This window comes from Diceros bicornis, chromosome 20 (genome assembly GCF_020826845.1).
Source record: "Diceros bicornis minor isolate mBicDic1 chromosome 20, mDicBic1.mat.cur, whole genome shotgun sequence".
NCBI lineage: Eukaryota > Metazoa > Chordata > Mammalia > Perissodactyla > Rhinocerotidae > Diceros > Diceros bicornis.
This window is the reverse complement of record NC_080759.1, coordinates 44,071,863-44,085,471: the sequence shown is the minus strand read 5'-3', so window position 1 is coordinate 44,085,471 and position 13,609 is coordinate 44,071,863. Positions and strand designations below refer to the sequence as shown.

Sequence of the window (13,609 nt, the reverse complement as noted above, 5' to 3'; positions counted from 1 at the left end):
TCCGGTTTGATGACATAACACTATGAGTTACTTATAGCTGTAAAGGAAACAATATCATCCTTCTGGAATCTCTATCAATAGCTACAAAGGAGGCAACACACCCCTTTCTGGACCACTTCCAGAGTCAGAGGCAATACATACTTTAGATAATTTACTTTGAGCCAAGAATTACTATCTTGTATTTGGTGGGTAAAGTAGTTACCTCCAGCACCATGTAGGCATCTAGAATTATAATGACAATTAATTTCAGTACAAAGTGAGTTTTGTACTTAAAGTACAAAGGAATTCTATGAGTTTAGGGAAATGCAAAGATTGGAAAATAGAGAAGAATGTTATAAATTCTAACTATTTATGTATCTATTTATATATTTAGAATGGATCCGAAAGGAAAATATTAAATTGAAAAAAAGTTGAAAAAAATAGGTGAAAATGATTGTATCTTCTACAGTGGAAGAATTTTCTCGGTTACAAATAAGAAGTTTACATCAACCTGCAGAAAATAAATGTTGAAAAGGCCTCGTAGCATCTGACAGAATTTTGATTTGCCTACTCACCCACAGGAGACATTTCCGGAACACTCGCAACATAAGGTCCATCCAAAAACTTTGGCTCATTATCATTAATATCCTGTACTTTGATGATGAATTCTGATTCAGGCTCCAGGGGCTTCCTGGTTTCTATGTCCACAGCCTGAGCTCGAAGTGTGTAGAAAGGTTTTTCTTCTCTGTCTAGGCTCCTTATTGCATGAATGTCCCCAGTGGTCTCATCAATGGTAAAAACGGTGCCAGCGCCATCTCCTGAGAGGGTGTATTTAACAGTACCCTCTCCCTTATCTAGGTCGGAATGGAGCTTTAGAGAGAGACAGGGAAAGAGAGAGAGAGAACACCATTAAAGGGATGGTCCCCTGTTAAAAAATGCTTGCGGTATAATTTTTTATCGGTAAAGTTAAAGAAAAACCTTATGGTTTTTCTTGTCTTTTTTTCCACTGACGTTTCAACTATAAATTTTTTTGTGTGTGTGTGAGGAAGATTGGCGCTGAGCTAACACCTGTTGCCTATCTTCCTCTTTTTGCTTGAGGAAGATTTGCCCTGAGCTAACATCTGTGCCAATCCTCCTGTATTTTGTATGTGGGACACTGCCACAGCGTGGCTGACGAGTGGTATAGGTCTGCGCCCAGGATCTGAACCTGCGAACCCAGGCCACTGAAGCGGAGCACATGAACTTAACCACGAGGCCATGGGGCTGGCCCCTAAACATTTTAAACACACAGAAAAGGTGAAAAAATGTGTGGTGAACATCTGTATATATCTATATATCCCAGAGATTCCACCATTCACCTTTTAATCTACTTGACTGATCACATAGATAGATCACATATCTAGCCTTCCATTCATCCTTCTGTCAATCCATATTATTCCCTGATGCATTATGAAGATCAGAAGTACAGCTCCCAAATACATCAACATGCATAAACACAACCAGTTTGAACACTTGTATTTACTTCTTTTTATGCTTCTGGCAATAAAATTTTCATAAAATGAAATGCACAAACCTTAAATGTATTTATTGTTTCATTTTAAACAATTGTGGTAATAAAAATAAATTCGCTCATAAATATCAAATCATAAACTCTCCAAATGTCCTGAAGGTAGAAATCAATAACCTGAATCCAGTGAGAGAGAAAGTAAAAGAACTCAGAAAAGATTGAGCATTTTCATCTGAAATGAGAGGAGACTTTTGACACACCATGAAGTTTTCAGTTATGTATGTAGAGAATCTCATTTTAACAGACTGAGTTTCAATGAGCTATTCAATATTACTCAGCCAAATGATGGGTAGAATCCTTGATTATCCTTTCAAATTCACAAATAAATGGCTTGTTCTAATTCATTCTATATATTTGAAACCTTATAATATAGAAAAGATTTGAAATTCTGCTAATTTCTTTTGAAATTCAACAGATGTATAATTCACTATATTATGGCATGAAATAAGGTACACATACATAGCATAGGAGAGAGGACCAAAGAGAAGAGAAATTATTATTGTGCTAATGTAAGTCAGTGTTTTTTAAACTGGAGTCCAAGAATTAACGGAAGACAGACATAATCTTGGAGATCTGTAAATTATTCAATAATGTATATATATAATATAAATATTACTTTACATATAATTCTCTAAGAATATGGAAACTCATAAATACATATTTCTATAAATAATATATACATTCTCTTTAAATTATATAGCATATACATTCTTATGAATAGTATTTTTCATTCAGATATTGATCTAAAATGTTTTAAACTATTCTCACTCATTTGAATACAGCCATCTAATTTCAATGTCCAAGTTTTTATATTTAAAAGCTCATTTGTCAACAGATCAGCCAAAGAAAAAATGTTAAACTTTTAAAGTGTCGGTGGACACAGCTCATTTCCAAAATTTTGGGTAAGAATGAGTTCTATTTTTCTTTTTGTTTTGTTTTGTTTTTCTCTTTTGCAGAGAAGGATTTGCCCTAAGGTAAAATCTGTTGTCAATATTCTCCTTTTTTTTTTCTCACCAAAGCCCCAGTGCATGGTTGTATATCCTAGTTGTAAGTCCTTCTAGTTCTTCTATGTGAGCCGCCACCACAGTGTGGCAACTGACAGATGGGTGGTATGTTTGTGCGACCGGGAACCAAACCTGGGCTCTCACCGAAGCGGTGAGAGCGCCAAACTTTAACTGCTAGGCCACCAGGGCTGGCTCTGAATTCTGTTCTTCTTAATGTTTTCAAAACATACAAAAAAAAGCTTTGAAAATATTTTCAGTTATATATTCTTTTGCAAATAGGCTCTGTGTATTAGTAATACCAAAATACAAAAACACAAACCTAACTGTGGTTACTTCTTTGTTCTTAAACTCAACATTCTGGTATAGGTTCAGTAAAATAACATCATCCCTCCAATTAATGTTATTAAAATGAATTTATTCATTTTGTGAGTTTGTATTTACTTCAAAATTTGCTCTGAAAATATATTTGTATAAGAGCATAAGCAAACGATTTATACCTGGGTAAGTGATATAATTTAAAAAATGAGAAAACAATAAGGGAAGATTCTGATTTTTCTTTAATAGTTTCTGTATATTTTACTCAAGTCTAAGGAAAATTGCCATGAATGACAAGAGGAACTTTTTTCCCCCTAATTTTTTACAACCTGCTATGAAGCATGGGAAGTTTCAAGCATAAAATCAAGCTGTAGATAAATGTTCTTTGAACTTAGGAATATCAAATTACAAATTTCAACCTTACTATTAAAGATATTCAACACAGGGGATATTGCTTTTGCTTTCAAATTTACCTAAAGATAGGAGACAGGCAAAAGCTCAATGCAAAAGCTATGACTTTATAAACTGGATCCAATTTGCCAACGGCTCAAAAGAATATGTGGTAATATTCTGGGAACCAAGTGAAAATTCCAAGTAGATTTTTACAATGTGATCCAAGTGGAGTTACCAAAAAATCTTTATTTAGCTGAATTCAGAACTGTTTGCTTTTCAAACTGACATAAGAATAAAAAAGCCAATGTGTTTTCAGCTGTATCCAAGATCCAAAATAAATGCAGGGGCTGCTCCTCCTCGGTCTTCCACATTTTCCTTCTAAATTAAAGCTAAATTTTGTAAAGATTAAAGCTTCAGAAGACATATGTGAAAATATATTAAAATTTTGAACTGAAAGTGAAGTTGATTAATGTAAAACTCTTCCGAAGATTAGAAATTTTATAGCAGTTCATTGCCTGATAACTCCTTAAAGCAGATCCCCCACAATGTCCCGAGTTGACAAGCAATATTTAAAATTAGCTCTTCAGTGTTGATTGAGTTGAGCACATGGATGACTAGCTTAAGTACAAGTGTTTTCCAACATCAATTCTAACATTAAATAAATGATGCTGGCCTGATGTTGGGTATTGTCGAATTTTCTATCACAAATAAAATAAAAATCCCCACCATCCTCTTACCTACAGATAACTTCTTTTATCATTTTTATATACTTTCAGTTATATGTACTGATATATAAATGACTATATATAATACATGTATAACTGAATTTGTATACATATATAAATACATTTATATATACATTCAAATTTATATATAATATTGTCTGATTGTATATCCATATACACATAATATAAAACTAACAAGAAATGAGTCAACATTTTCAATATCAATATACCACAATCATTTTCCAGTGTCACTTGAAATTCTTCAAAATTATTTTTAATGTCTGAATTATATTCATTCTAGGATGTTGAATGATTCAATGGGTTTTACTTATCCTTTCATAAACAATGCAATGAATGTGTGCGTGTATGTGTTCTGTTTAGTTCTTTAAAATAAAAGGATAATTATCAAGAGCAAAAATATGATAATTTTTATTAATCAAAAATTTTTGAATCTTGAATGATTCCAGAAATTGATCTCTATGGGTGAAATTGGTTTTGTAAATCTTTCAGCAACGGAATTCAGGCTTAGCTTACACTGTGAAGCTACTCCTTAGTCTTATTTGCATAAAGAAGGAGGGAGAGTTACAGAAGGGTTCATGTGTTTGGCCTCATCTTTGGGCTGAGTTAACTATGAAAAAAATCACGTTCCCATTTTATGCAGGGACTTTAAGCTACACATACATCAAGCTAATAATTCCACAAGGATAAAATTATTTTCCTTTGTAGCAATTTAAAAATGACAGCAAGAAATGTTTCTTATTCCTATTATTTAAAAAAAGCTGTTTCTGCGTAGGTGCTGAGTGTATTTACCGACTGAATCACCCACCTCCGATAATATCATCTTTTAGTATTGACACTGAAAATAAAATTTCTCAAAAACAAATAAATAAATAAATAAAATAAAATAAAATTTCTCCCAGCAACAGTTCCATAAATGATGGACGTAGAAGTATGCACTGTCCAGACAGTTGCTTTGTGGAAGTGGTGTTGTTATTTTCTGATGTTTTCCAAGTCAGCTCAAATGGAGCGTGAAAATAAGATGCCAAAAGAGACTTTAAAAACGTACTGAGGACTAGCTTCAGAGTGGAAGCGAATCTGAATTCCGGTGCTTTAAATTTTTGAGAAAGCTAAAGTTAAGTGTTTGCTAGCATCTCTCTGATTTTATTTCAGAAACTGCTGCATCAAATAAGGAGTTTATTCGTATTTGCTCTGGGTTGAAAAGGCCACATAAAATAGAAAATGCTTATATATTCCTACATCCATCTGTGATTTTATTTCCATTTGCTATTCGCCAGGATAGGGGGTAGTTACTAGGCATGGGGAGACCATGGGGTATGTTGGAAGGAGAAACTTCTAGTTTTGAAAAGGTAGCTTTTGCATGAACACTAAAAATTATGTTCAATAAGTATTTGATTTCGTGTATATACCTACAGATTACTTTTTTTATGAAGCTGATTTTTTTTTTTTTTGAGGAACGTTGGCCCTGCACTAACATCTGTTGCCAATCTTCCTCTTTTTTCTTTTTTCTCCCAAAAGCCCAGTATTTAGTTTTGTCTCATAGTTGTAGAGTTGTAGCTCTTCTATATGGGACGCCACCTCAGCATGGCTTGTTGAGCCGTGAGTAGGTTTGCACCCAGGATCCGAACTGGCAAACCCCAGGTCCCCGAAGCAGAACGTGCGATCTTAACCACTATGCAACCAGGCCAGCCCCGGTACCTGTAGATTACTTTACTAATCATGTGTCCAAAGATATTATGGCACACCACATACTGTTTTATAACCTGCTTTTCAGATGGATTATATTATGAACAATTTGCTGTATCAATAAGTATGAATTTATTACATCTATTTAAATTTATCACAAGTATTTTAATCAAAGTAATACATTGAAATGGCTAAAGTCAAAGAGTATGGAACAGCTTATAACACACAACTTTACTCTTCCCTTATCCAGTCTCATTCACCAGGGAAATTCACATTTTAACTGTTGCTGTTGCATTCTTAGAAAAAATAGATATGTGAATATTTGATAAATGAGTAAATGTTATAATAGTATCTATTTAATTATCAATTCGAATAATACATGTTGACTTGCAACCCTAGGCGACCTTTTTTTTTCCAACAGAGTGTAATATCCTACTTGTAGAATATTTATTCCACTTGCTATCAATGAAACCTGAGACTAAATAGTATACATGTAACAACTTTATTTCTGAATTCAGTTCAATAATAGAATGTAACTGTTAGTTTTATGTGTCAACTTGACTGGGCCACAGGGTGCCTGGACATTTGGTCAAACATTATTCTTGGTGTGTCTGTGAGAGTGTTTCTGGATGAGATTACCGTTGGAATCCATAGACAGACAGTAAAGCACATTGCTCTCCCTAATGTGTGTGGGTCTCACCCAATTAATTGAAGAACTGAATAGAACAAAAAGGCTAACCCTTGTGTGAGTGAGAGAGAACTCCTCCTGCCTGACTGCCTTCAAGCTGGGACATCATCGTTTTTCCCTGCCTTTGTATTTGAACTGAAACATCAGCTCTTCCTGGGGCTTGAGCCTGCCAGCCTTCACGTTGGAACTACACCATGGCCTCTCCTGGGTCTCCAGCCTACTGACGGTAAATCTTGAGACTTGTCAGCCTCCGTAATTGTGTGAGCCAGTTCCTTATAACAAAGGATACATACACATCCTAACTATATATGTACCTTTATTATATACTATAGAATCTATAATTCTAGGAAGGAGATGTAAGGGGAAGTGTCAAGATGTTAATGCTATGATCTTAGGAAATGGAGAACCACAGTTAATTATATAATTATAATAAAGATATATATATATCCTATTGGTTGTTTATCTAGAGAACTCTGAATAATATATAAACCTTCAAAGCCTTGTCCATCAGTCAATGCTAAAACATAAAGCGAAAACAAAAACAAAGAAAACAATTAACACTCTTTTTTTTTTTATTTGGTGAGGAAGATTAGCCCTGAGCTAACATCTATTGCCAATCCTACTTTTTTTGCTGAGGAAGATTGGCCCTGGGCTAACATCTGTGCCCATCTTCCTCTACTTTATATGTGGACCTGCCACAGCATGGCTTGATAAGCGGTGCATAGGTCCATGCCCAAGATCCAAACCTGTGAACCCTGGGCCGCCAAAGCAGAGCATGTGAACTTAACCACTATGCCACTGGGTTGGCCCCTAACACTCCTTTGATAATAATAATAATGTAAATACTTTTGTTCCATAGCCAAGCAATATACAATTCCTATATGATTACTGTATTTTCATTTTGCAGATGGAGTTTTCTTGTAATATCTTTTTTGTTTGTTTGTATTATTTGCTTTTTTCATACCCTTAAGCTCACCCCGCTTGTCAGGACCAAACTCACGTCTTCTTTTCACAACATACCTCCCTCAGAGAGCCCTCTTTCTTGCTAATCCAAATAGAGCAGTTGCACAATCTTCAACCTGGAAGTTTTCTTTATTAACGTCCTGATTTGAAACACTACAGTATTTCTCGGATCTTATATTTTCTTCTATATTACTTTACTCTCTTCTTTGCTGCCACCAATCTTCTATAACTTCTTAAGAATATGTCTGTAAGAGATATGTTACTTGAGTCTTTGTATGTCAGAAATGCTTTTATTTTATCTTCACACATAATTAATTATAGTCTGAGTATACATTTCTAGATTGGGAATAATTTCCCTTCACTCATTTGAAGGCATTTATCCATTGCCTTATAGAAACCAATGGTAAGATTGATATTGTTTAATTATATTTCCATTGTAGGTAAAGAGCCTGTCTTGTTTTCTTTTTCCACTTTTTATTTTCCTCTTTTCTTTCTCTAAAGTGTTTACAGTCTTATTTTTATCTTGTTATTTTAATTATTTAGAACATTGTCTCCAAGCATGTCTTTGTATTTTGAACATTGTCTCCAAGTGTGAATTGATGTGTGTTTGTGTTTCTTTCATTGGGTTGGGCACTTAGTAAATTCTTTCAATTCAAAAACTATTTTCCTTCGGCACTGAGGATTATTTCCACGATTATTTCCTATCTTCTGTTTTCCCAGTTCTTTATCTGGACTTCACATGTTGAACATTAGGCTACACATCTTCCATATATCATATATATTTTACTCCCATTATTTATTTCTGTATCTTTTGATCTATTTTGTGAAAAAAACTCTAATTTATCTTACAATTATTTATTATTTTCCTCATTTTCAAAGTCAATACACGTGCACCCACGGTCATGCGCATACACACGCCACAGATATTAATTGCCAACATTTCTTTTGTTTACCATGAGTGTTCCCTTTTTATGGAATCATACCCTTATTTTGTGGCCCTTGAATATTCTTGAATCTTTTTGAGGACTTCTAATTTGCGTGTGTGTGTGTTTTCTCTAAATTATCTGTTTTTGCAGGATTACTTTTCTGTTTTTGGAATTTGAGTTTTTGTCATTCCTAAAGCTGGCTTTCCTCAAATATCTGATGACTCCCAGTTGTCTGTTGATGTTTAGGGATGGAGTTTTGAGCTTGTGGGTTGAATTTATTTTTTAGAGTTGTGTCCTGGGATGAATGGAAAGGAAATCAATCATTTCTTTTGATGTCAAATATTTGGTTAGGGACACTAACCATAATGGGGTTCCAACACTGCCCTCATTTTTTCCAGATTCTCTACGGAAGAACTTCTTTTTATGTCTTTATTGTTTACATTCTTTTCATTTATACTTGGATGCAACACATTCTCATGCAGGTGGGAGAAATTCTGTATACAGACTATCAGTTAATCTCTCTGTTTTACCCTGTATGTCTTTCTCCTTTTCTCTCAATCACTGGCATTTCTGAGTCTCTTTCAGAGTGGTCCCTCTTTTGCTGGAGACATCTCGATGTAAACACTTATAAGTAGCTTCTTCGAACTTGTTTAACCTATCCCCAGTCCTTCACCCACTTACCGTTTTATAGAAATTGGCTAATCTGCCTAATGACCCCCACACCATTCCCATGAGGATTATGGGTTAATACTTTTGTTCCTCAACTATAAATTACTGATGGTCTCAGGAGAGGAGTGAAAAGCATCTGGGCAATACACTATCTTCCTTTACCAAAATTGTTTTAAATAGCACTTAAAACCAACAGAAAAACTGAAAGAAGGATACAATGAAAACCTACATTCTCACTATCTACATTAAACAATTATTAACATTTTTCTGTATTTGCTTTATTTTTATGTGTGGACAATTTGGAAAAAAAAAAGTTGAAAACATCAAAGTAATTAACTACTTCATACTTCAGCACCAACTTCTTAAAAATAACGCACTTTTCTTACATAATCATAATGTCACTATATAATTTAAGAAAATTACTTAAAAGCTATCGTCAACTAATAACCAGCCCATATTCAACTTCCCCCTCTTGTCTCTCCAAGCATCTCTTTTAGTTCTTTCTTTATTGTTTTGAACATACATCCAAGCAAGTTTCAAGCATTGCATTTGGATTTTCTGTCTTTACTTTTTTTAAGTTTAGAAAGGTCACACATTTTAATATTTACTTATTAACTTATCTTTTTTCAAGGATCTAGGCCTCCACTCTGAATTTGTCTGCTGGAATAAGAAACTATCTGATGTGTCTTCCAATTCATTGCTATTCTGTCTTAGAATCTCTCTTCTTCAGTCTCAAAATATTTATAACCAAAAGTTGTAGCATAAAAGTATACCCTACTTAATATAGAGATCCTTGTAAGTAATTGCAGGTGTCTTCTGCCAGCCATTTCTATAAACACATTCAATGTATGGGAAAGGTTCCTTGGGAGGACATGCCTCAGTAAATTTTGATGTAATAAGGGCAAGTAAGTGGTAATACTCATTACTGGTTTTAAAATCTATGATTATGAAGGCTGTAGAATGGTTTAGTATTACGATTCAGCAATTGGTGTATGAGATTTGAAGTAATATTGTAACTGTTTTATTTACATATAGATTCATTCAGATAAACTGGCCAAAATGAGTATGAGAAAATTTCATCTGAGTTTCTTTGGCTGAAGTAATTTCATTACGTATAAGGCAAACTACTTTTTTACATTGTTTATTGACAAAAGAAGACCAGATTCAAAGATGATCTATAACCCTGCCTGAGTAATGTTATAATGCAAAATTTCTCTCTTTCTGAAGCCACTGAATGCCCAAGAATATTTGAAATTCTATTCCATACTACTCCCTGAGGGGACTCATTTATTCTTCCTAGCTTGATTGTGGCCATTTGAACAAGAGGAATACCACTTTACAAGGCTCGGAATTCCCTTTAACAGCCCAATGCGAGTTGAGAACGCCCCTGCCTGAGTTAAAGACCCAAAGCTATTTATCATCTGGAAATATTTCACCTTCTATTTAAGACAGTAGAAATCCCTTTGAAAAAATCCCACACCTCCCCAGAGGTATACTAAGGAAGAACAAAGAAGAACAAAGACTATTTGCAACTCCTGGGAGCAACAAAAGCCGATGTGCTAGAATATATTATACATTCTGTTAAGGAAAAATATATACTATTTACCCAATATTCTCTTTCATCATTCTTTTTCTCCTAGATTTTACATGTGTGGTTACATGTGAGGGGTATCCTAACTATTTTTTCAGATTGTCCTATTTTACAACTTTGGCTCACCCAGATTATGTTATATCATTTGAAAATGTCACAATATATTAATAGGTATTTCGGTAAAAGTTTGAGAGGTCATTGGCATGGTGCCTGGAATTGGAAGGAAAAGTAATGGGAGGAAAAGGTTAAAATAATTTCTCTCCTACATTTCCATAGCTGTAAAAAATTTTTCACAAAGCCAGGTTTTAGGTAACAAAACATTCCCAGACAATAAACTATTCTTATCAAACTGTCAGTTATGGAATCTCTATTTGAAATAAAAGTGAATTTTATGTGTGATATCAAATGTGATTATTTTTCAAAATACTAGAGAGATTTGTATGATTTATTCTAGATTTAAAATAAATGTCAAAAGCTATGAGTTATTAATAATGATACATAATTATAGGTAGATATCATTTATTAATTTGTTATTACTAGTTACTATTTTCTCATGTTATTACTTTTATTATTAGCCTTTACTGAATAGCAGGTACTTTGTTACATATCTTATAAACTTCATTTAATTCTCAAACTAAACAGTGATATGCTAACATGATAAATCTGATAAATGAAATCTTTTTAACTAAATTCTAATAGTTCAAAATGTAAAACTTAATTTTAAAAAGCTATATGTTCTACCTTAACTTCTTTGTGCATTTTATAACTCTATTAAAGCAGACAAACCCAAATCTTACATCTAATATAAAATATAGAATGATCTAAAATCCATGATCATGAGCATCAAACATTTGGAGTTAGAATCCCAAACCCATTACTTCTTACCTGGATGCTATTGTGCAAGTTACTAAATTACTTTAGACATCAGAAGGTTCATATGTAAAATGTGGGTTCTAATATTTATATCACAAAATTTCGAGGATAATGTAGAGAGTTTAACTTCGTAATATCTATTTTCCTTCATTTCTCCCCATTTACATCCAAATGAGCCCAATATAGCAATATTTGTTTCCATTTATATTAATTTATATTCATAGGTACACAAAAACTAATTGAATCCAAAATAATGATAGAAAACCCTATGAAGCTTCTTTTTTGCTAAGCAATTTTTAATGGTTTTATCTGTCTAAAACTACTTTAATACTCAGAACAATCCTGTGAGTACAACCCTGCTATTATCATCCTCATTCTGCAGATACAATAATCGAGGAACAGAGAGACTAGGTTTGCTCAGTACACACAAATAGAAAGATACAAGGCTAAGATTGAAATCAGCTTGTCTGACCCCATGTGTCTTTGGGACCAGCACTTCAACCAAATCAGCTTTCTTTTAGTTTGATGAATATAGTGTCATTTTTTCTTAACTTTCAAAACTAGGGCTCTCGAGAGGAAAAAAAAAAAAACAACTATACTAATCTTTGGTCAGAGAATTAGATTAGCTACAGATACAAACTACCCAAGAGTTAGTTTTGTGACATCAGTTTTGAGCAAAACCTGACTGTATTATTATGGTTGTATTAATGAGAATAATTTCATTTAAAAACACTTTGGACTGCCCACTAGTGATTGAACTAGACACTAGAATAGAGAACACAACTTAGTACTTCAAGGAGACAGGAGTCCAGTGGGGAACAATATGGGTCTCACAGCAGCAAAGATGTTCATTCAAATCTCTATTACTTTTGATAGCCTTGTGCCTCTCAAATCACACTTTCCTATAAAAATTTTTGATAAGTACATATTGTATAATTAAAAAACATTTTACTTGTGTTTTTACATTATAGTTAGAAATCATCTCAATAATATACTGTGTCAATTACATATTTGGAACAATTAATCAACTAGAAAAAAGTGAACAATATCTATGTTGAAGAGAATATAATTTACTTTTGTATCAATAAAATATTTCAATGATTTTTTCAAAGGTTTTGCACATTGTTTATACTCTAATTTGCCTTAAAACAGATAAAAATCCATTATGTTAAAAACATAATGGAGTAACTCCATTTAATTAGAGAAATAGTCATTAACATGTGCTTTCTTCCTCACAATGAACTAATAACCACACAGACATGTGCATATGTGTGAGGATGTTTAGATGTGTGTCTATATATGCTGTGTGTGAGAGTAAAAAAGACAGAGGGAGGGAGAATATTCGAATGTGTTTTCATGTGCCCACATATGCAAATTTTCGCAAAACAAATACCAAGCCAAGTAGATATACATGCTGTAAAACAATGCTCTTAAGAGCACAATCTGAAATTACATCAGCAGCTTGTTTTCAAGGGTGGTTTGAAGGTGACCCATTTTCTGTAGCATGCATTACTGTGGGGATTGCTTTACGTGTTAGAGCACAAAGCCACCTCATTGAAGTCTTTTATGTTCTTTCCTCACTTTGCAGTAACTACTTTAAATTGATTTTAAAAGTATAATATCATAAACACAGAAAAAATAAATCCAAGTACTTAAACAGGTTGCTTTCTTTGTATTATGAGTCAAGCTGTATTATGTCAAATTTACTGTTAAAAATTCATATCTGTCTTACATCCTATAACAGTGTCATAAATATTCTTATTTGCATGATAATTTATAAGTTAAATATTCATTTTTTTCCCAGTAGTATGAAATGAGTAATCAATGCTAAATTTTAATGTGTTAAAGAGAAATAGAAACAGAAACTACTCTGTGTAGGAAACGCAGTTAAGTTGCATCTTGTTTCTAAATACAGGTTAGCTAGAGATGTTTTTTTAAAAGCCCTCATTATAAACACATTAAGGAAGGAATCACTCTCAGGATTCACTTATTTCCCGGTAGGGCTCATAGGATTCCCAAGAAATCTCCAAAGAGATAATAGTTGACTTTGACTTCAACTTTAAAAGGAAAGAATGAAAGAAAAAAAAAAAAGAAAAATGGAAACAGCTGTCACAGGTGTTGGACCCTCAATTTTGACTGCTTTTAGCACATACATATTATAGGATGCCTGAGTGAAATAAATTGATTTCAGGCTATTGCATTTTTAAAGGTC

The 13,609-nt window shown here is 33.4% G+C and overlaps 1 protein-coding gene across 2 annotated transcripts in view; it reads right to left on the bottom strand.

Moving 5' to 3' along the window:
- The window catches only part of CDH12 (cadherin 12), a 285,437-nt gene that overhangs the window by 209,981 nt on the left and 61,847 nt on the right, over positions 1-13,609 (bottom strand). For both annotated transcript variants that reach the window (XM_058564303.1, XM_058564304.1), the window contains exon 2: positions 555-849. In XM_058564303.1, coding sequence (XP_058420286.1) covers positions 555-849 — 295 coding nt within the window. The remainder of the gene's footprint in view (positions 1-554; positions 850-13,609) is intronic.